We start from the raw sequence: 18,514 nt of genomic DNA on the forward strand, positions 1-18,514 counted from the left end.
TGTTATGGTGAATGGGGCCTGCTGTCACAACTTTTATTTACATGTGTTCAGGAACAAGATCAGCACATGAAATTATGCCTGTAACACCACCAATTCTCCATACTCTACCAGACCTTGCTGCCTTAATTTAGCTTCTCATTTTTAAGTGCATGCGATGTACCAATGATTATCAGTGGTGCTACGGTAACTGAGTTAGTATAACGAGATAAAGAAGCAGAATACATACTCAGAAAACCGAGTTTTACATAATTAATATGGTTTCAAGCAGACCACACACAGTAGTAGAAGCTCTATTAAATGCCAAAATATAAGTGATCTCTTTCAAGATACAAGGAAAAGGACAAAAGATTTTATGACCTGTTAAAACCACACTACATGCTGGATGTATCTCTGACAACGATGTGTCATAGAACTGTGACAAGAAGACTGAAGTAATTCTCCCTAAAATGCAGCCTCACCTAGATGCATGCAATAGAAGCACTGAAATAACAAATTCTCATCTAGTTCCTGTAATATTATCATAGCATGTATTCATAACGTGACAAATACACACACTCCTATTTAAAAGATAAGGAAAACCAGGTGGATTGAACGGCAGTTCAATAAATGAAAGAGAAGCAAGTTCAGAGGAGCACAACATATTTTAAGAAAAGAAGTTGCTTAGTTACAGATTCTGAACTGGAGCTGTACTTTTAATGTACTGGACTGGGCACTGAAAATGGACATGAATGTGTGTCATATCTTCTACTGCCAACACAGGAATTCCATGCACAAACTTGTTTTGCGTTTTCCAAATCTGACCTGGAAAATTTAGTCTTCTTTTGAAAAAAAATCTTCAAATCTCCTTTCACAAATAAAAATGTGAAGACTGGTAAATAGCAGAGAAATTACTATTTTTGTGTGTTTGACAATTTGAGGCTGCTTTGAAAAAAACCTTAAATTTTAAAATGGATAGCAAAAATAAGCATTGAATGAGATTTAGGTTTCGGGGTTGTTTTGTTTCTTTGTTACTTTAAACAATTTCAAATAAACATGGAGTTATTGTTTTCTTCATGGGAACATCTGTAACTTTCTGTACCGTGTAAATATAAACAACTTCATCCTAACGGCTTAGAATTATTTATTGAATATATATACTATGTACTTTTAAAATAAAGTGTGTATTTTAATATTCTTGCCAGATACTACATATGGGTATGCATGGTATCCACTGCTTTTAGACTTTAATACACTCATTTGAATTACTGCTAGAGACTAAAACAAGGGTTGAGAGAAATTCTTATCACTGGACTTGTCTCAGTTTGACTTGATAGATTTCTGTGTAGTTACATTAAGCTCAAGTTTGGTGCAAGCGGTTGTTTTACTGCTCTGAAATGCTTGAAGTCCAACATAACTTACTGAGGAAACAGAACTATTTAAGATAAAGCTGAAGTCATGCAAATGTTGTGTGGAGAATTTGCCTCTAAGTCCTAGAAATACAGAGAACTAGTAATCTGTCCACAAGAGATAAACATTTTCCCCCTTCCCCAAATAAATACTAGTAAGGTATCTTTTGAAGTGTGTGTTAAAGCAAACACCTAAAATAAAGCATTTCTGCTGCTGTAGAAAGTTAGTATAATTTTATTTGATGTCACCCCAATATAAATACTTTTTTTTTTCATGTAAATTATTTACATAATTTTGTCGAACATTCAGAGCAGAATAATGTTACACATATAACTTAAGACATTGGAAAATCTTTTCTACCAAATTAATTATCGTTTCCTGTAGCTTGAATAATACAGTAGTATTATTTTTTCCAAGGTAAAAAGGTCAGTCAACAGACATGAGTCACAATCATGCCTTAGGACTTTGATAACTCCTCCTCAAACACAAGGCACACTGTACAAAAAGCTTTGTTGGGCAAGCATCCAAAAAATATACTTACCTTAATGTAAAGTTAACGCTGCAACTATACCTTTTCAATGGCTGTAACATTAATAAGATAAACTTGTGTGGTTAAATTCCTGCTTGTGAAGAAGTTTTAAGCACTATGCAGAAATATCAAAACAAACCCTCAAGGAACCCAAACCCCAGTTATTAATACTTAATGACAAAAAATGTTCACTCCCATTTGTAAGGTGGTTTTCTTCTATTATGATAAAAATGAATTAGATAATAGCTACTATTACATAATTAAAAGGTATTATTATCATCTATCTCAGGTAATGCAACAGTATGACCATTCTGCTCATCCACAAATTACAGTATCAGCTATTGCCACATATGTAAGTTGTTGGTACTTAAAGTGTTACACATTTTAACTGAACTACATAAGAAGAATGCTAAAATGCCTTACTACAAAAACAAATCAGTACAATTTGGGGCTTCTCTGTTCTTTCAGTACAGGTTAAAAATCTTAAATCATTGAGATGATGTAAAAGATATCCTCAGCTAGTAGACAGGAATCTCTCAATAACACATACTAGTGTCAGGACACTGTTAAAGGACAATACACTAATTCTTTAATCTGAAAAGCACAACAGTGATCCATGGATGAGAATCTCCATTTCTGGGATGGATAATTATCATCTGAAAAAAAAAAAAAAATCTCCTTGTTTCTGGCAATTCCAACTTTCAGCACAGACAACTGATATGTTATGCCATTTAACTTTACTATATTTTACAGGAGCTATTTTTAGCCATTACAAAACTAAGGGTAGAGCTGAGAGTCTACATTCCACTCTAATTAAGCCATCATCTTTAGCAGCCAACTATTTTGTACATTATAAATGCAGCAATACATATCAGAGATAATACTAACATCTGTTTTATGAGGCAACAGGCCAAGTGGTTAAATACTAGATCTTGGTGAAGGAACCAGATTTTTTTGCTTTCTAGGACTGTGCAGCAGTGCCTCCACCATAACTTATGGGTTCCCCAGCTTGGTGGCTGAATTTGTTATTACAGGTAACAGATACGTGTTTGTATATATATCAAGGAACTATGTCTTTATACTCTTGAGAGATTGAGAACTTTTTCACAGTAGTTTTGGCTATTATATCTGAAGTTACTTAAATTCACACCCTACACTCCAACCAGCTGGAAATGCTGCTCCTGTTTTCATCTCCAGCAGTAAAAGGATGGAAAAGTCTGCTTAAATCCTTTCCTCATCTTTACAGGTGGTCAGTAGAAAAGATCACTTTTCACTACTGGGACTAAGTATTGCCACACCCAAAATTCTGCTTGCAGAAACGCAGGCATCTCATTCCATGCCTTTCCAGTAAAAGTTTAGGGATGAACACAGAGTTATTTATAGAAGCATTACTTCACATCCCCCTTTGTCTGAGACTTTTAGGGAGCATCACTGATGTACGCTATGATACATCTGAATAGTGTTTCTGCAACCCTCCTTTTTCTGACCCTTAAAATACGGTAGGGAATTTCACACTGGCTCTTAATGTCCATTTTCTGTTTAATAATTCCTTAGGTATTAGTGAAGTCACGAAGACACAGAAGCCTGTCAACCTACAACACAAGCAAAAAGAAAATTTCCCGACTTCATTGCTTTATATGCAATAGCAAGGAAAAAGAGGCAGGTGATTTCATCTACCAATTACGTGGACTACAAAAAATTCTTAGTACATTTAGATTTCAAAATACAAAATACAAATCTGCTTAGTTTTGGTTTTAAAAACCTTCTACATTTTCTTAGTGTTTAGGAGCCCTGATCCCCCACTGACCTGCAGTACAGTAATCCAAATCTACCATCTTAGGAACAAAAATGAACCTCTGACATTTAGTTGAAGCTGACAGTGAGAAGTGTTGAATAAAAGTCTAAGATTTTAGCTCAAGTATTTCTTAATGCTCATTTAAGTTTTACTCTTTAAGTTCAGTCTCAGTACCATCTCCTAAGTAACCTGTTTCCTGTTTTGCATATATACTATATAGCACTCTCTTCCATCTAGCTCTTGTTACCAGCACAGTTTCATTATCAGTTAAATTGAAAATGGGAAGCATCAGTTTCCAAATAAACAGTGCACCAATGAGACCTGTACTGTAACAGAAATAGAGCAGTATAAGACAACAGCTTTTCAATGCATCATGTATAGATGTGCCTATAAAAGTAAATCTTAAAGGATATGATATAAACCTGAGTTTACATAATAATGGCAAAAAGTTCTCACCTTAGAACTGCATTAAACCAGGGGAATGATATGTTGCTTTTTACACTGCTGAGTATTCAGAAAGCCCACAATGAGGCATACTTGTTAGGGGTTTCAATGCCCTTCCTTTTTCATAGTGGGTAAGATTACACATGCATTCTGTGAGTTTTCCAGCACCAATCATGTGAATGGAACCCTGAACGTGGTATTAACCTCTGTTTATCCCAAATTAATCCTTTTTTAATATTAAAAGCCTCATCCTATTTTACAGGGCATATATACACAGCAGTTTTCACACACACAATTTCGAAAAACATTGTAGGAATTATTCGTTGCCAATATTCCAGTGTAACTGATTTTGATATGCTTGTAACTTTCAAGACATTCTTCTTCAAGGATAAAAGTTTTCCACATTCCAGTTTAGAAGCATTTCAGTTAGCAGCCTGAGAAAACCCTTTAGCTAGTAATCAAAACTGTAGCATGAAAAATATGTTAAACAGAAGTAGAATATTCTGTTTTATTAACAACAAAGAGCTACAAAAAAAATACTCTAGATATGACATTCAGAAAAACCTTCATGAAGAAGTCCTTTAAGCTAAAGAAAGAAATTACTACAATCAGAAGCTATTTATGGTTGAAGTTTAACCTGTTGCATTCCCAAGAGTATCTACTATGTATTCCTCTATAATGAGCTATCTAATCTAAAGCATGTCATCTTTAGGTGACAAAAATATACAAACAAGCTTTTGACTGAAAAATACTAGCAGGCAGACTTCTACTTGATCAAAGAGACCAACATATTCTGACAGAAACCTGAATTTTAGGAGGTCGTGGCTATTTCCTAGATGAATTTGAAAAGGGGGTGGGGTATGTGTGCTTCTTAAGGCTCTCTCAAGCATTCTATTAAAGATGTCAAGAGTCACAGAAGAAAAATAAAAATCAGTCTCTGAAATAGAAAAATAAATTAAACTAAACAAAAATAAAGTAGTCTCAATCTGCCTACACCATCTTTCAAAATAAGATATTATATTTAGCTCAGACGAGCATCCTCTCAACTATACAGTTCTACAACCTCTCTAAGCATTATTAGTTTCTTTTTCACAACCCTCCTACTGTTTTACCTAGCCAGGACGCAATAAAGTGGCATTATAAATATTCTGGGGTACAGCCAATGCTTCTGCCTAGACACAGGTTCTCCCCATTTTCTGAAGATGCCAAAACCACAGCCAGACCTTCCCTTCTCCTTTGCTAACCCTGAGGGAGGAAGTGGCATCTCTGATCATTCCCAGTATATGCCACCAAAACGCTCATTGCTGCTGTAACTCTGATTTTCAGGAATTCCCAGTAGATGTACTTGACTATGTACTAAGCTTCAAGTATATTCATTGTGATAATGAAACACTTAAATACTTCAAGACAGTAGACACCTTTTTTTATAACAGTGGAAAATTTCATAAAAGTAATTAGAAACCTCTTACATTTTCAACATCTATGGATAGCAAAGTGCAAAACAAAAATTAGTGAAGGAAATCTGCAGAAAATATTACGTGCTAGATGGAAATGGAGAAGAAAATAGTTCAGCTGCATAGTTTAGAAAATGTATGTGAATAAATTCAGAATATGGATGCCTGTTGGTAAGTTTTAAAAAATCTGTTTACTTGAAGTACTGTATAAGCCTCAAACTGACAGTAAATTAATTCAAATAAATGCAACAGACAAGAAAGCAGACACATGCTACAGAAGTGAAATGTTACTTCTGAGTCCATAAAACAGTATTGTCTATTACAGAAAGGAAAGAGTTACAAAAATGGGAGACCATTTGCAGAACTTGCATCTCCCTTGCCTTCCTTCCATACCCAAGGTCATCTGGTTCAAGAATCAAATTGGAGTTAAAGAAACCAATTCCCACGTGCACAGCAGCTCCTGCCCTGACTGTGTCACTGAATTACTCCCATCAAAAAGAAACACTTCAAAAAAGAACACTTTAATATCAGTGCTGGCTGGTAACCTGAAAAATAGACAATGATACTGAATACTACTCTACAGCTGGCCAGTGTTCTTTTTCCTCCTGTACTTAAACTTCTAAGGATTGTTTTTGTTGTTGTTAAAGCCTGTTAGAATTAGTTTAATTAGAGCTTGAGGATACATTCACTCACTCTCTTGTACAGAGTCCTGATACAGGTGAACACCAATTTCTAAAGCATTTAAATTAAGTCATAAATAGTTTCTGCATTTTGCAGTATGTTACAATAAAAGGTAGAATTCAAGAAAGGAGTTTTCCCCCCAAAACAAAAATTATCTGTTGATGAATGTCATTCACTTTGCCATAGATACTCATTTTATTTGAAAAGTGCACAAAGAAAATGAAGAGGAAAAAAGTCAGATTTAGATATTACTTTGTGAAGTGGCTTACGAGATGAGGAATCATATTTGAACCAGCTTGATAAAGATGAATAGTTAAAACTGATTACATTTTTCTCCCACTAGACAAATACTTAGTTTGACTCAGGCTAACTGGTATGGATAAAGAAGTAGAGAGCAACAATTAAAAAACCCTCTGAAATAAATTATTTTGTTCTACTGCTGAAGTACTATCTGTTTTAAATTTCAAAATTTCATGTTTTCATATATTCAGGAGAGACCAAAGACACAAATCTTAGCAACTTGAAGAAAAGTTATTAAATAATGGGTTAAGTTCCAAGAACAAAATATAAATAATCTTCCTGGTGTTCTCTAATTATACAGATATTATAACTTGCAAATGATAACTTTTAACATCTAGTTATTCTCAGCCTTAAACACCAGCTTCATATGAGCTTATAAATAAACAACAAACAAATTCAAATATTGAAGAAAACATGCTTCCATTAAAGGAGATTGCCGAGTCCTAAATGGGCAGCAGTTCAAGAATGCTACACTAGTAGTCAGGCATGTACGATTTACAGTACTTTTACTTTTCTACTGCTGCCACTAAGTTTAGAACATGTCCTACAAAAAGGCCTTGCTGACTTGAAAGTGTTCTGTAGATCTGTAGTATGCTAATTTTGGTACTTTTCAATACAAGTCTTTGAAACCCTGCCTTCAGTCTGACTCTGTCATCTATAATCTTTTGCCAGAATCCAATTTACTGTATTGTGTCTCCCCACCCCATTATGTGAATGTAGTTCTCCATGTGCTCTGGACAGGTTATCAGCAACACACTTACAACTTCAGATGTTAATAATGTACTTTTGTCTTTTAGTTTTAAGAAAAGCTGACACTTCTTTGTCAACATTTGTCTTATAATTTTAGCCTACGTGATTTGAGAATTAGGGAAGAAATAACCTCGTCATGTCATATGCAGATCTGTCTATAAAGAAAACATCCTCTTAAAACACATTCCACTTAATTGTTTTGCAAAGTCTTCTCATATAAACAAACACATGAAATAAAAAAGCAGTGGATGGTTTTACATATTATGCTTGTAAAAAGCAACAGGCCACACAGTCAATTTGCATTCCTCCTAAAGTCTCAACAGTAGTTTTAGAGGCTTTTGGATTTCTGTTACTTAAAAATCCAAGTGATAATATGCATCACAATGATGAAAGAGTAATTTCAGTCTCACATCTAATAACCTAAGTGATGTAACCAGTTTAAGTCCTAAAAAGTCTATCATAAAAAGAATTATGTTCCTCTTCCTATGGAAGATAAATAAAAAAAACGTAGGCAGAACAACATAACTAAGCAAGTTTTTATAAGGACTGGCATAAAGTTTCTTGCCCACAATACATAAGAGAGAGAGAGCTGTTAGCAGAGAGATTTGGAACATCTGGAATCACCAAAAACATTATACTTGTTCATTCTAAAGATAATCCTTCACTCCAACAACCCAAGTAAAAAAAAAAAAAAAACAAAACAAAAACAAACAAAAAATCAAACCACAACTCCTGGATTCTAATGGCATAGCTGAGTCATGAAGATAACACACTCAGAATTTGCCAATGTGTACAAGGAGAAGGAGAAAAAAATGTTAATTTTGAAAATTAATTCAACATCGTGAAAACTTTGAAAACATGTAACCACTTTGTTACTTCAAATTTTTTATTTCTGCACCTTATTTTTAGGCCTTTTTTCCCCCCTCTGAAGCACACACTAATTGTACACAGTAGTTCAAAGTCCTATTAAGTGATACTTTAATTGATGCTGATGTGACCATTAAGAGGTATTCTGTTATTGCAAACATTCAACTCATCCTTTGGAGTTTTTTCCTACTAAATATTCAAATGGCTTGCAGTTACTGAACTGTTCAATAACTTACAAACACGTTCATACCAACTGTAATACTTCACATTCTTCATTATCTTTATGGACAGTAATTTATAGTATTATTTGCACAGTAAGTTGTCTTCACTGCAAAATTCAATCCCATTTGTTTCAATTGTATACTTACTTTTTCTTTCACTTAAGTTAGAGAAATAACAAAAAGACTCAAGATTTTTCAAAACTACTCCTTGCTTTGAGTGCGCAAAAAGTTTAACAGCAACTTCTGAAAGCTAGCAAATAAAGCTGTGGTCATATCCTCACATTCATCTAGTATACTGCTACAAAACCTAAACACTATTCTCAACTTTTGACATCAAACTAATTGAAACTACATCTTCCATCCATGTATAATGTCCAAAACAATTCTATTTTCAATGCTTTTTCAGACAAATGGGTTTTTACTGTCACATGAAACATATTGTGACACTTTCCACTTAAAGAATGTGAAGCTAGCAAAGAATTGCCAGAGAGAGTTCATGGACTGTTTGTTATCTATACATTCATCTGCAGCAGAATTGGACTCTTTTCACAGTCCCTAGTTCAAAACCACATACATGAGAGTAAATCTCAGCCTGTAATCTGATATTTTACTGCATAAAACAGCATTGCAGGCAAAGAAACCCCACCCTAAAGAACCAGCAGTCCTATCCTTCCTCAACCGCTTGTTCCTGCCCCAGACCATTCACTGATACGTGCCAGTGTACAGGCCTTCACGTGGCCACACAGTGAACTGGATTGTGAACTTGATCTGGCTGGAAACTAATCAAGGGGGAAAAAAAATCAACAAAACAAAACTAACAACAAAATCTGTTCATCATATAGCTGTCTGTGCAAATCTAAAGCAACATAACGTGGCACATACTCTTTTTCAGCAGCAGTACCAGCTGACAAAGTCTGACACTTTCTTTGAACAACAGCCTCAAGTCTGTATGGGGAAAGCTCCCAGTTCCAGCACATGGCGTGGTCAATGAACCAACTAGAACTCTTCCATCCTAAATCTACATCACAGACCTACTTTGTGTCTTAGTGATCTGCAACAAAAAACCCAAACTGAATATACCTTTTGACAGTTTTCAGAAATACATATGTCAAAGTTCCTAAGTTCATAAGCAAACTATAGCACCAGTGATATACTGAACCATACCATTAATATAATTTCCTGTTCAACTAGCTAGTCTCTGTTAGGGCCTAAAAAAAAAAACAAACAAACAAACCAAAACAAAACAAAAAAAAAAAACCAAACTTTTTCCTGCTTCTTTTAATCATCAACTCTCAAATTCTCCTCAAAAATTACATGAAGTTTATATTTGAAAAAAATTTTATATATATACACACAGATAGAAGAAAAATTTCAGAACAGCTCTACACAACTATTTGCAAGTACTATTTCTAAATCAGATAAATAACAATTACACTTACTGTTAGCTCTTACTCCTTTTAATAACCTATTTATTTCAGTAGTCTAACAAAAGCAAGTACACAGAAGGAGTACATATGTTACATATGTTACATATGTACTTATGAAGTTCATGTACAAGTATTTTAATTTTAAATTTCATAAAGAAATTGTACATGATGGTGATTTCTAAGTGCTTTGAGGATTAACTTTTATGAGGTAACAGAAAAGGTCTATCAGCCCTTACATTCCAAGAGTTGAGCAATATTCTCTAGGTTTAGGGTCCAGCACTAATTTAGAAAACTACTAAAGTTGTAGTAATAATCCACATGAGAAGTTCTCCTTTCTGACATGATCTGCTTGCAAGTGTTTCTATCACACTAACAGACAGAGCCTCACATTATTCCTGTGATTTATCTCAGGACTTTGATACAATCCATTAGCACCTTGGTACTGCAGACTTGATTATGCCTTCTCCTGGATACGGATCTGCCACCTACTGTATTTTGTGACCCACTAATAATAATTGTGGAAAGTTAATGGAAAACTGTCCCCGTCGATCTTTCTCAATAGAAATAGCACTGGTTATGCTACTTTCATTTTCAGGTTAACATGTTCTTGTGTTTAATGGAAAGTTAAAATGTATGAGCCCTGATACCATGTTGCAGGACAGCAAGCATTTGAAAAACCTCAACAGAAAAAGCGGTTTGCTTCAGCACTGGATCACCAGTAACAACTGTAACACTACAGGTCTCTGATCTGTACTTATTTAGAGAACAAGTCAGAAATTCCCTGCCATTTAAAAACCAATACATCTCCAGTGAAGAAAATAAGGTTTAAAGAAATCCACATGAATTGGAGGCAGAAAAAGCTAACTAATTTAGTCATGTTCACATTAACGTTTTTACCAGCATAGGCCAGTTTTCCTGATTTGCATAATGGGCCCATCCTGGGTCCTGCCACATATCAACCCTTCTTTATGACACAAAAAAAAGAACAGGAAAAAATCTGTGCATATTAACCTTTCACAGCCCAGCCCTTCCTAGTCAACCATTTCTTATTTGGTACCTATAATAAAATAACAGAGGCCTTTAGTACTGATGCAGTTGTCCTAGTAAAATACACTTACACTAACATTCCTGTTTTTCCCCTGGTTGCCCAGCAGAAGTGGCAAGCTACACTGATGAGAGCATAGTTTTGTCATCATGGTGCATCCACTCCAGAAGTGCTCTGTACAGTACTGTCACAGCAAACAGGAACTCCAGCCAAAGTGGGCATAATGTTGATACACTATATAGGAAACTGCATCTACACCTACTATCAAGAAAAATAGAAGGTGTGGCCTACTCTTAAAAAAACAATCAGATCACCACTATTCACAGTTGGTGGTCCCGCAACTGAGCCGTAGTAACCGATTGCATGAACTCTCTTAACTCACCCTATTTGTGAAGTTAAATGCACTAGCCTCAATATCTTGATTTCAGCCTCTTCTATTACCACACTACAACAGCAGCAGAATTCCCAGCAGAGCTGGTCCATTTAGCTAAACATAAGCCTGAAACTGCACAGTACTATCCTGTTCATATTAGTGTCTGCTCACCACAGAACTCAGCCATATCCTCCTCACCAGCTGCCAGAAGTTGCACTGGCAAAGTTGATGGATGCCACAAAACTGTATTAATTTGACACGCGGTCACAGAATTCCTGAAGGTTGGGGAAAACACCCCACAAAGCTCCATGAGAAAACCCACTGAGCAGAACTTTGCTCCATAGGATGCATGCCCAGACTGCAAGTAGTTCAATTCACTGTTGAGCTGTCAAACAGTAAGTAATCAGTAACTGTAAAATGGCAGTAACAAAAATGGTGTGGACTTGTGTCAGTGTGACATAATTATATTGCTGCAGTTCAAAGAAACAAACTAATCAGATATAATGTTACTGTGAGGACAGGCCCAAAGCATTTCGTTAACTAATGGCACTACTAGTTTCTGTTTCAATGTAGTACTTCCAAAGTACTTCTAAAAGTAACAGAAGTCATGGATCAGATCCTACAACATAAATCTAATTTCTTTAAAAACAAAACACCCTCCCTGCCCTCAACACTAGCAAAGAAGCTATTTTGCTTGTGCCAGGAATTGCAGGCCAAGTATTAATAATTAAAGCTTCAAAGTACCATACAAATGCCTTGCCCATGCTACAGAACAGCATCTCATGAGGTGATTCAGCTCAGTCTGTTCCTGAACCCATTCACTTGATGGATCCATGTAGACAAAGCATAACAAACAAACAAACTAACTAAAAGCCTACCATCAATCAATTTGTACCATTTGTACAAGTGATTTCTAGAAAAAACAAAAGCAAAAAGCAGACTGAGACCCTTGTGCTCCATATAACACACCATAAGGCTTTGTTACTCTGAATCTAAGTAGAGGCCATGTAATATCTTAGTCTCTAAATCAGCAAAGCACTGAGACATTGACGAAGAGATTCTTAATCCCTTCATTAAGCCTTTAAACCATAATTTCCCAATGTAAAGGACATGTTTATCTAGTTATTCTACCACAAATTTTGGGTTACATTGTAACAAATGACCATTCACAATCTAAAAAACTGTTCCAGCAGAGCTATTACACATACTGTAACTAAATATACTTTTCTACTAGACATCACTATTAATCTATCTTGAGTTAGAATAACAGATCTGGGTCTTAGAAAGACATCTGCTCTGATAAAGAAAATTCAGTCAAATGTATACAAGTCTACATAACCTACAAGTTCCTATTTAACAGGCAGATTGACAGGATTCAGAATGTGGAAGAAACAAAACAAAATCAAAACCCCCACCCATGCACCTAGCTAATGGTATTTTAAGGACTGATTATGTTCCACTGCGAACAGGATGTATATTTTACTAATACAAGTTTTGAGCAGAGTACTGTTTAAAGAGTAATATATACCCACAAATGGAAAAAAAAAAAAATGAAGTGCTTCCCTAAATCCACCACTTCTAGAAGTGTTTGTAGGGACCTAAGAAGTCCCAAGCAGCTGCACATACGTTTTCATGTCTGAACTGCAGTAGACTAGTTCAGGATATTTTCATTTGAATGTGACTTTTTCTTGTTCTGAAGAAACAAGAGTAATTCAAAATTATTTGAGGCTAATCTGTCCTAACTGAACAGTATTTGAAGGCAGTCTTACTGCTGAGTGTTCAGCCTAATTACAATGTCTGTTCAAAACAGATTAATTAGGTCACTTGTACCTTTTTAAGGTGTCCTTAGGCACTTGACCACTGCTAATAATAAATACTCAGTACTTTTTATCTCTAAAAAAGCAAGCATCATTACCTCTATTCTAAAGATGAGGAAACTGAGACATGAGTAAGCAAAGTCACCTGCCTAATGTCACCTAGCTGAGAGCAGAGCAGCCACGAATGAAATGCAGGTCTTCAGAGTCCCATCTAGTAGTTTAACCAATGTGGAGTGATACAAGTGCCTAATTTGATATACATTCATATACAAAACATAGTTGTGTACTCCAAGACTCAACTGTTCAATTTATATCATGCAGACTAACAAAATACTGAGCATTTTTCAATTACATTATCCAGATATGAAATGGAAAAATAAAACAAATTAGAAACTATACCATATCTGTCTTTGTGTAAGCATAATTTACATATTTTTCAGTTATGGTACTGTTCATAGCTACTTAAAAAAAAACAACCAACCAAGCAAAAAAACCCCCTAAAGTTACCAATGGCTGTTAAATACGATTCTGTCAAGAAATTTGTGCTTCAAAATCCCCGAGTACAGCATCTTAGGAAATTAGATGATTAGGGCTTCCATTAAAACAAAATATCCATTAAAAAAATTCCTTTATTCTGGCCAATACAGAAATACAGACATTTTTGCCAATGTTTTGTAATTTTAGAAATATGTATTATGGCCTAGTTTGAAAAACTCATTCCAAGTAGAGCCTTTAACACTTCAATTTGAAGCAATTACATGCTTATTTACTTTAGGGCATAACTTAAGTTCTCTGTCTTGACCAAATAGTTTCATTTTAGCAAACGAACCCATGCAATATACTGGGTTTTTTCTGGTGTTAAACAGGTATTGTTTCGGAAGCACATTTGTGAGTGAACCCAGTTTTCTTAAAATAAATCTTGTAACATTAACAAGAAAAGTCTACAGTTTAAAACATTCACATTGCTGTCTAGAAAAGAAGTGATAGAGAACACCTAGAAGAACAAAAGTGCAATCACTTTGCATACACAATAGGTTCATGTAAATAAAAGTAATAATTTCTGTTACCCCAGACATACCAACTTACTACACTGACATCTATTATCATTGCCAAGAAAGCACACATCTTTGGAAATACACACTGCCTCAAAAAAAAAAATAATAGTGACTGAAAAAAATATGTACTTTTTCATATAAAACTATAAACATTTTATTCCATGGACACCTTATTTAGCATCAGCCTACAGCATCATAAGTTAAAGTTTAATTTTATGAGGCAGAGTTGCCACTTCCATCAGGAAGCAAAGAGTTAAAGGCTGTGCAATTAAGCTGAAAGCAAGCACTGGAGAGGCTAGTTTAGCTAGTGGTCAAAGTTCTAAAAGGATGCAAGCCCAGAGAAGGACAGCAAAATTTTGGAAGGGAAGGCATCATCGGCAATACTGGTTCTTACCCAAGCTCCTTCCCCCTCCTGCAAAACAACCTGTACTGGAGATAAAAGGAGGTAAAAAGGTAAGCTGGCTTTATGTAGTTTTTCAAATTTTGGTAATGAGGTAATTTTGCTGGTGAAGCTACTAACCAGAACAAACTAAAAAGAGGATATGTTTACTGCCAAGTTTATTTCATACTATGCATTTGCTAGCTACTGTGTAATGTGTTGCATTTTTCACCTTGAACAAACTTACATGAAAACTTGCTTAGAAGCAAGATATGTTTTCCACATCCTATTAACTCCCTGTGAAATGTTTAAAGTAAGATATGACTGAATGGAGAAATTTTTTCAGAAAAAGCAGGGCAGAAACATCTAGTGGATATTTGCTAGCAGAGGATTTTAAGAAACTGCTCTATCAGGTGTGGAGTCACTTTTTTTAAAATATAAAACTGTCACTGAGAGAAGTGTGATCTAAGGCTTATTCAAGGCCTGTTTAATTAAACCCGGTACACTTTGAAACAAGTACATACACCACATCTATGTTTTACAACTTTCTTCTAAGCAGTTAGTTATTTTGCCCTTATGTTTTTCATATTTTCTCAGAACCCACTTCACATCCTGTTAGTCAGTAGTTGTGCAAGTTTGCCAATCTTTGTATCAAGAGAGTTCAACTGATTCATGACTACTGATCCACTTTTATTAACTTCATCCAAACCTAACAGTTAACTACTTACAGCACGCTGGGGTACACAGGGCTATCATAACCAAGTGCATGCAGAACATACAGTATCAATGTGTTATATTGATCACTGACTGCTACTCACTCTAGATGCCATGACAAGACCAGCAAAACATCTAAACCACACATCGTTCATGATCTAGATCCACCCAACTATATGATGCTTTCAACCTTTACTGTAGCTGTGCATTCTACAACTTCCTCATCTTTCTGCACAAGATTGCAATATGCAAGTAAAAGCCCATTTTACATACAAGCACTTTTTAAGTTAGAGCTCTTTAGATTGAGGAAGTTTCCTCCTGAAGAAACATGAGTGAAATGGCGTATCTCACACTTCACTGTAGTTCCCTTTACTTTGGGAACATGACACTAAACTAGTTGCTATGCACAGGTATATAAAGAATAATATGTTTTAAAGAATTCCCAAGAAAAATGATAGTGATGCCTTTGCATTCCACTGCTAATATATGCCACGGCAAACAAAACACCTTTACAGTGGTTCTTCCTGATATGGAAGTTCCTCTTAAAAATACCCAAAAGTTACCAGTTTACAAAGCTAAAACCCTACTGGGATTTCCACATTCACTTCGTAGCCTTTCTGTCTTGCCCAAAGAAGTGTATTTATCGATCCAGAAGTTACCACTTATAATGGAAAAGATAGGGCAACTAAAGGATTCAACCCATCCTGTTGTTTCTTTTTCATTTTTTTTTGTTTTGTTTTGTTGGGGGTTTTTTGTGCTTTTTTTTTTTTTGTTATTAATGGAGTATAACTGTCAGTCTCATCTTCCAAGAAAAAAAATAAAATAATCCCTCCCCACCCCAATAACAAAAAACATCCCCCCAAACAAAAAACCCCACTCATTTCTGTTTAAATTAAATTGAACCCCACTCTCAGTACTTCTACAGAAATTTTGCTTCCATTTAGCTTACCTGTAACACTACCATGGTTACTTATTCACACAGCTCGCCACTTCAAACAGGTTTGCCAGCTTATATATCATCGTATCAAGTTTGTATTAACATAGTGATTCTTTCTAGACACTTATGAGCCACTGATTAAAGTTCAGCATTTTAGATGGATTCTTAGCCTTCAGCCATCTCATGTGCTACAATATCAAGTAGACTGCTACATCTCTGTTCTGCCTTCTTTTCCTTTGTTACTCAAGTGAGCACACTGCTAACATTTAAAACTACATCAGAATTTAACAACGTTTAGTAAAAAAAAAAAAGTATCATTTTTAAAGCATGCCTTTCTATTCGAGCATTAAATTCAATGCTTTCCATTTATGGAGTTCTTACTTTAGCTAATTGTCCAACTAATAAATTCAGGGACACATTCTTTTCCTGGTTAACCATAACAACTTGCATAGATTTAGCAGTGTACATTAAAAAACAAACCAACAAAAAAAAATTAAAAAAAGAGCAAGCTTTCTTCTGGACAAGGAAGCGGAAGAGCTAGCAGGTTGAGCTGACATTTAAAGATAAGAGCACAAAACTGAAGCTCCCGAATTGCACCTAACCCTGCAGCTGACAAGCAGAAAAGTAACAGTTGCAGAGACAACGGAAACTGGCCAAACTACAGGGATGGAAACAACCAACCCTTGCCTCTTCAGGCCCTTTTACAGTGTTGCAGGGCTGTTTGTTTTTTGTTTTGGTTTTTTTTTTTTGTAGCGATAAGAACCCCTTGCCGTGTGACAAATAACACTGGTCGCACCATTTTCTCCTCTTCGGAGGCTCCGCGTTCAAGGCCTACACGAAGGAAGCCACTCCGGCTCCTGCGCGGTGCCACGAACAGGGGAAAAGCTCTGCGCTTGACCCTGACACAGGCGGGGGGGGGCGGTACCGGGAGCCCCTCCGGCCAGGGCCCTGAGCAGCGCCGTGCCCGGCGCGGGGGGAGCGGGCAGGCTGCGGGCCGGCGGGGCCGGGGCGGGGGGCGCGGCCCGGGGCAGGCCTCGCCGGAGGGACGCGGCCGCTCGGCGGGGGGAAGGAGGGAGCCGAGAGCAGACAAAAGCGGGTCGCGGCCGGCAGCGGGGTGGGGCTGTGACCGGGCGGCGGCGCCTCCGCTCCCGGGGGAGAGCGGCGGGAAGAGGCCTGGGGGTGAGCACGGGCTTCCGCCGCCGCCCCGGCCCGGCCGCAGGGTGGGGTGGGGTGGGCGTCCCGCGCCGAGCGGCGGGCAGGGGGCGGCGGGGCGCGGCGGGGCCGGCGGCGGCTCCATCCTCCCCGCGGGCGAGCGGAGTGGGGCCAGGGCGGCGCCCGGAGGAGCCGCCGCCGCCGCTTACCTGGAGCTCGGTGAAGAGGATCTCCCTCTCGGCTGCGTTGGACGCCATTGCGCTGGGGTTTGAAGTCCGCACCTGGCCGCTGCTGCTGCTGCCGCCGCCGCCGGCGGGGAGGGGAGCGAGGGAGGCGGGTCCGGGGCCGGGACTAAGGGCGCATCGGGGGCGGGGGGAGCGCTCCGTGATCGGGCAGGCAGGGGGACGCGGGAGGGGCCGCCGCCGCCGCCGCCCCCCCGCCTCTCATGGGGGTCGCGCCGGGCGCTGTGGCGCGGCGCGGTGCCCGCCGGGGCCGGTGCTGTGCCCGCCGGGGCGCGGTGCGGGCCCCGCCGTGCGCTCCCCCGCCCAGGCGCGGCGCTCGGCCCTGGCAGCGCTCGCCCGCCGCGGTTGCTGCTGCTGCTCCTGCGGCTGCCGCCGATGTCGCACCATTTGGCTGTCACCCTGCCGCAAAAGCGTCGCTGCTTTGCGGCGCCCGGAGCACGTGACAGAGAGTGAGTGTGTGTGAGTGAGAGCGTGTGTGCGTGTGTGTGTGTGTGTGTGTGTGTGTTGCGTTGAAGAGCGGGCGCTCAGGCCGCGCGCCCCCGCCCCCCTCCGCGGGCACAGCGGCGCGAGGCGCTGAGGGGGCGCGCTAGCGCCTCAGCCCCCCTCAGCGCCCCCCACTCCCCCTCAGCGCACCCTCAGCCTCCTCAGCGCCCCCTCAGCCTCCTCGCTTTCTTCCTCCCGCGTCGTAGCGCCCCCCTGCCGGCGCTTCCCCCTTCTGTAAATCTCCAGCGCCGGGAGCCCTGTCGTTTCCCCCTGTGGTGGTGGTGGGGGGTGTGTGTGGAGGGGGCGTGTGGCACATCCCTGGTGTTGGGGGTTGCTGGGGCTCGGCTGTGCCAGGCCTAGGAGGCAGGTAGAACCTTCTGGCCGTTTTTTCCAGCGAAAGCAGCTAGCTCAGGAAGGAGAGGTCATGCTTGTCTCAAGTGCCCGGACAGAGGGCAGCCACCTG

The 18,514-nt window shown here is 38.7% G+C and overlaps 1 protein-coding gene across 1 annotated transcript in view; it reads right to left on the bottom strand.

Moving 5' to 3' along the window:
- The window catches only part of PKN2 (protein kinase N2), a 56,876-nt gene extending 38,957 nt beyond the window's left edge, over positions 1 to 17,919 (bottom strand). Inside the window, 2 exon segments of the mRNA XM_042786387.1 lie at positions 17,536 to 17,712; positions 17,714 to 17,919. Coding sequence (XP_042642321.1) covers positions 17,536 to 17,712; positions 17,714 to 17,773 — 237 coding nt within the window. The 5' untranslated portion in view covers positions 17,774 to 17,919.
- Between the last annotated feature and the right edge of the window lie 595 nt (positions 17,920 to 18,514).

Source organism: Tyto alba, unplaced genomic scaffold (genome assembly GCF_018691265.1).
Source record: "Tyto alba isolate M040663 unplaced genomic scaffold, T.alba_DEE_v4.0 Super-Scaffold_1000006, whole genome shotgun sequence".
Taxonomy (NCBI): domain Eukaryota; kingdom Metazoa; phylum Chordata; class Aves; order Strigiformes; family Tytonidae; genus Tyto; species Tyto alba.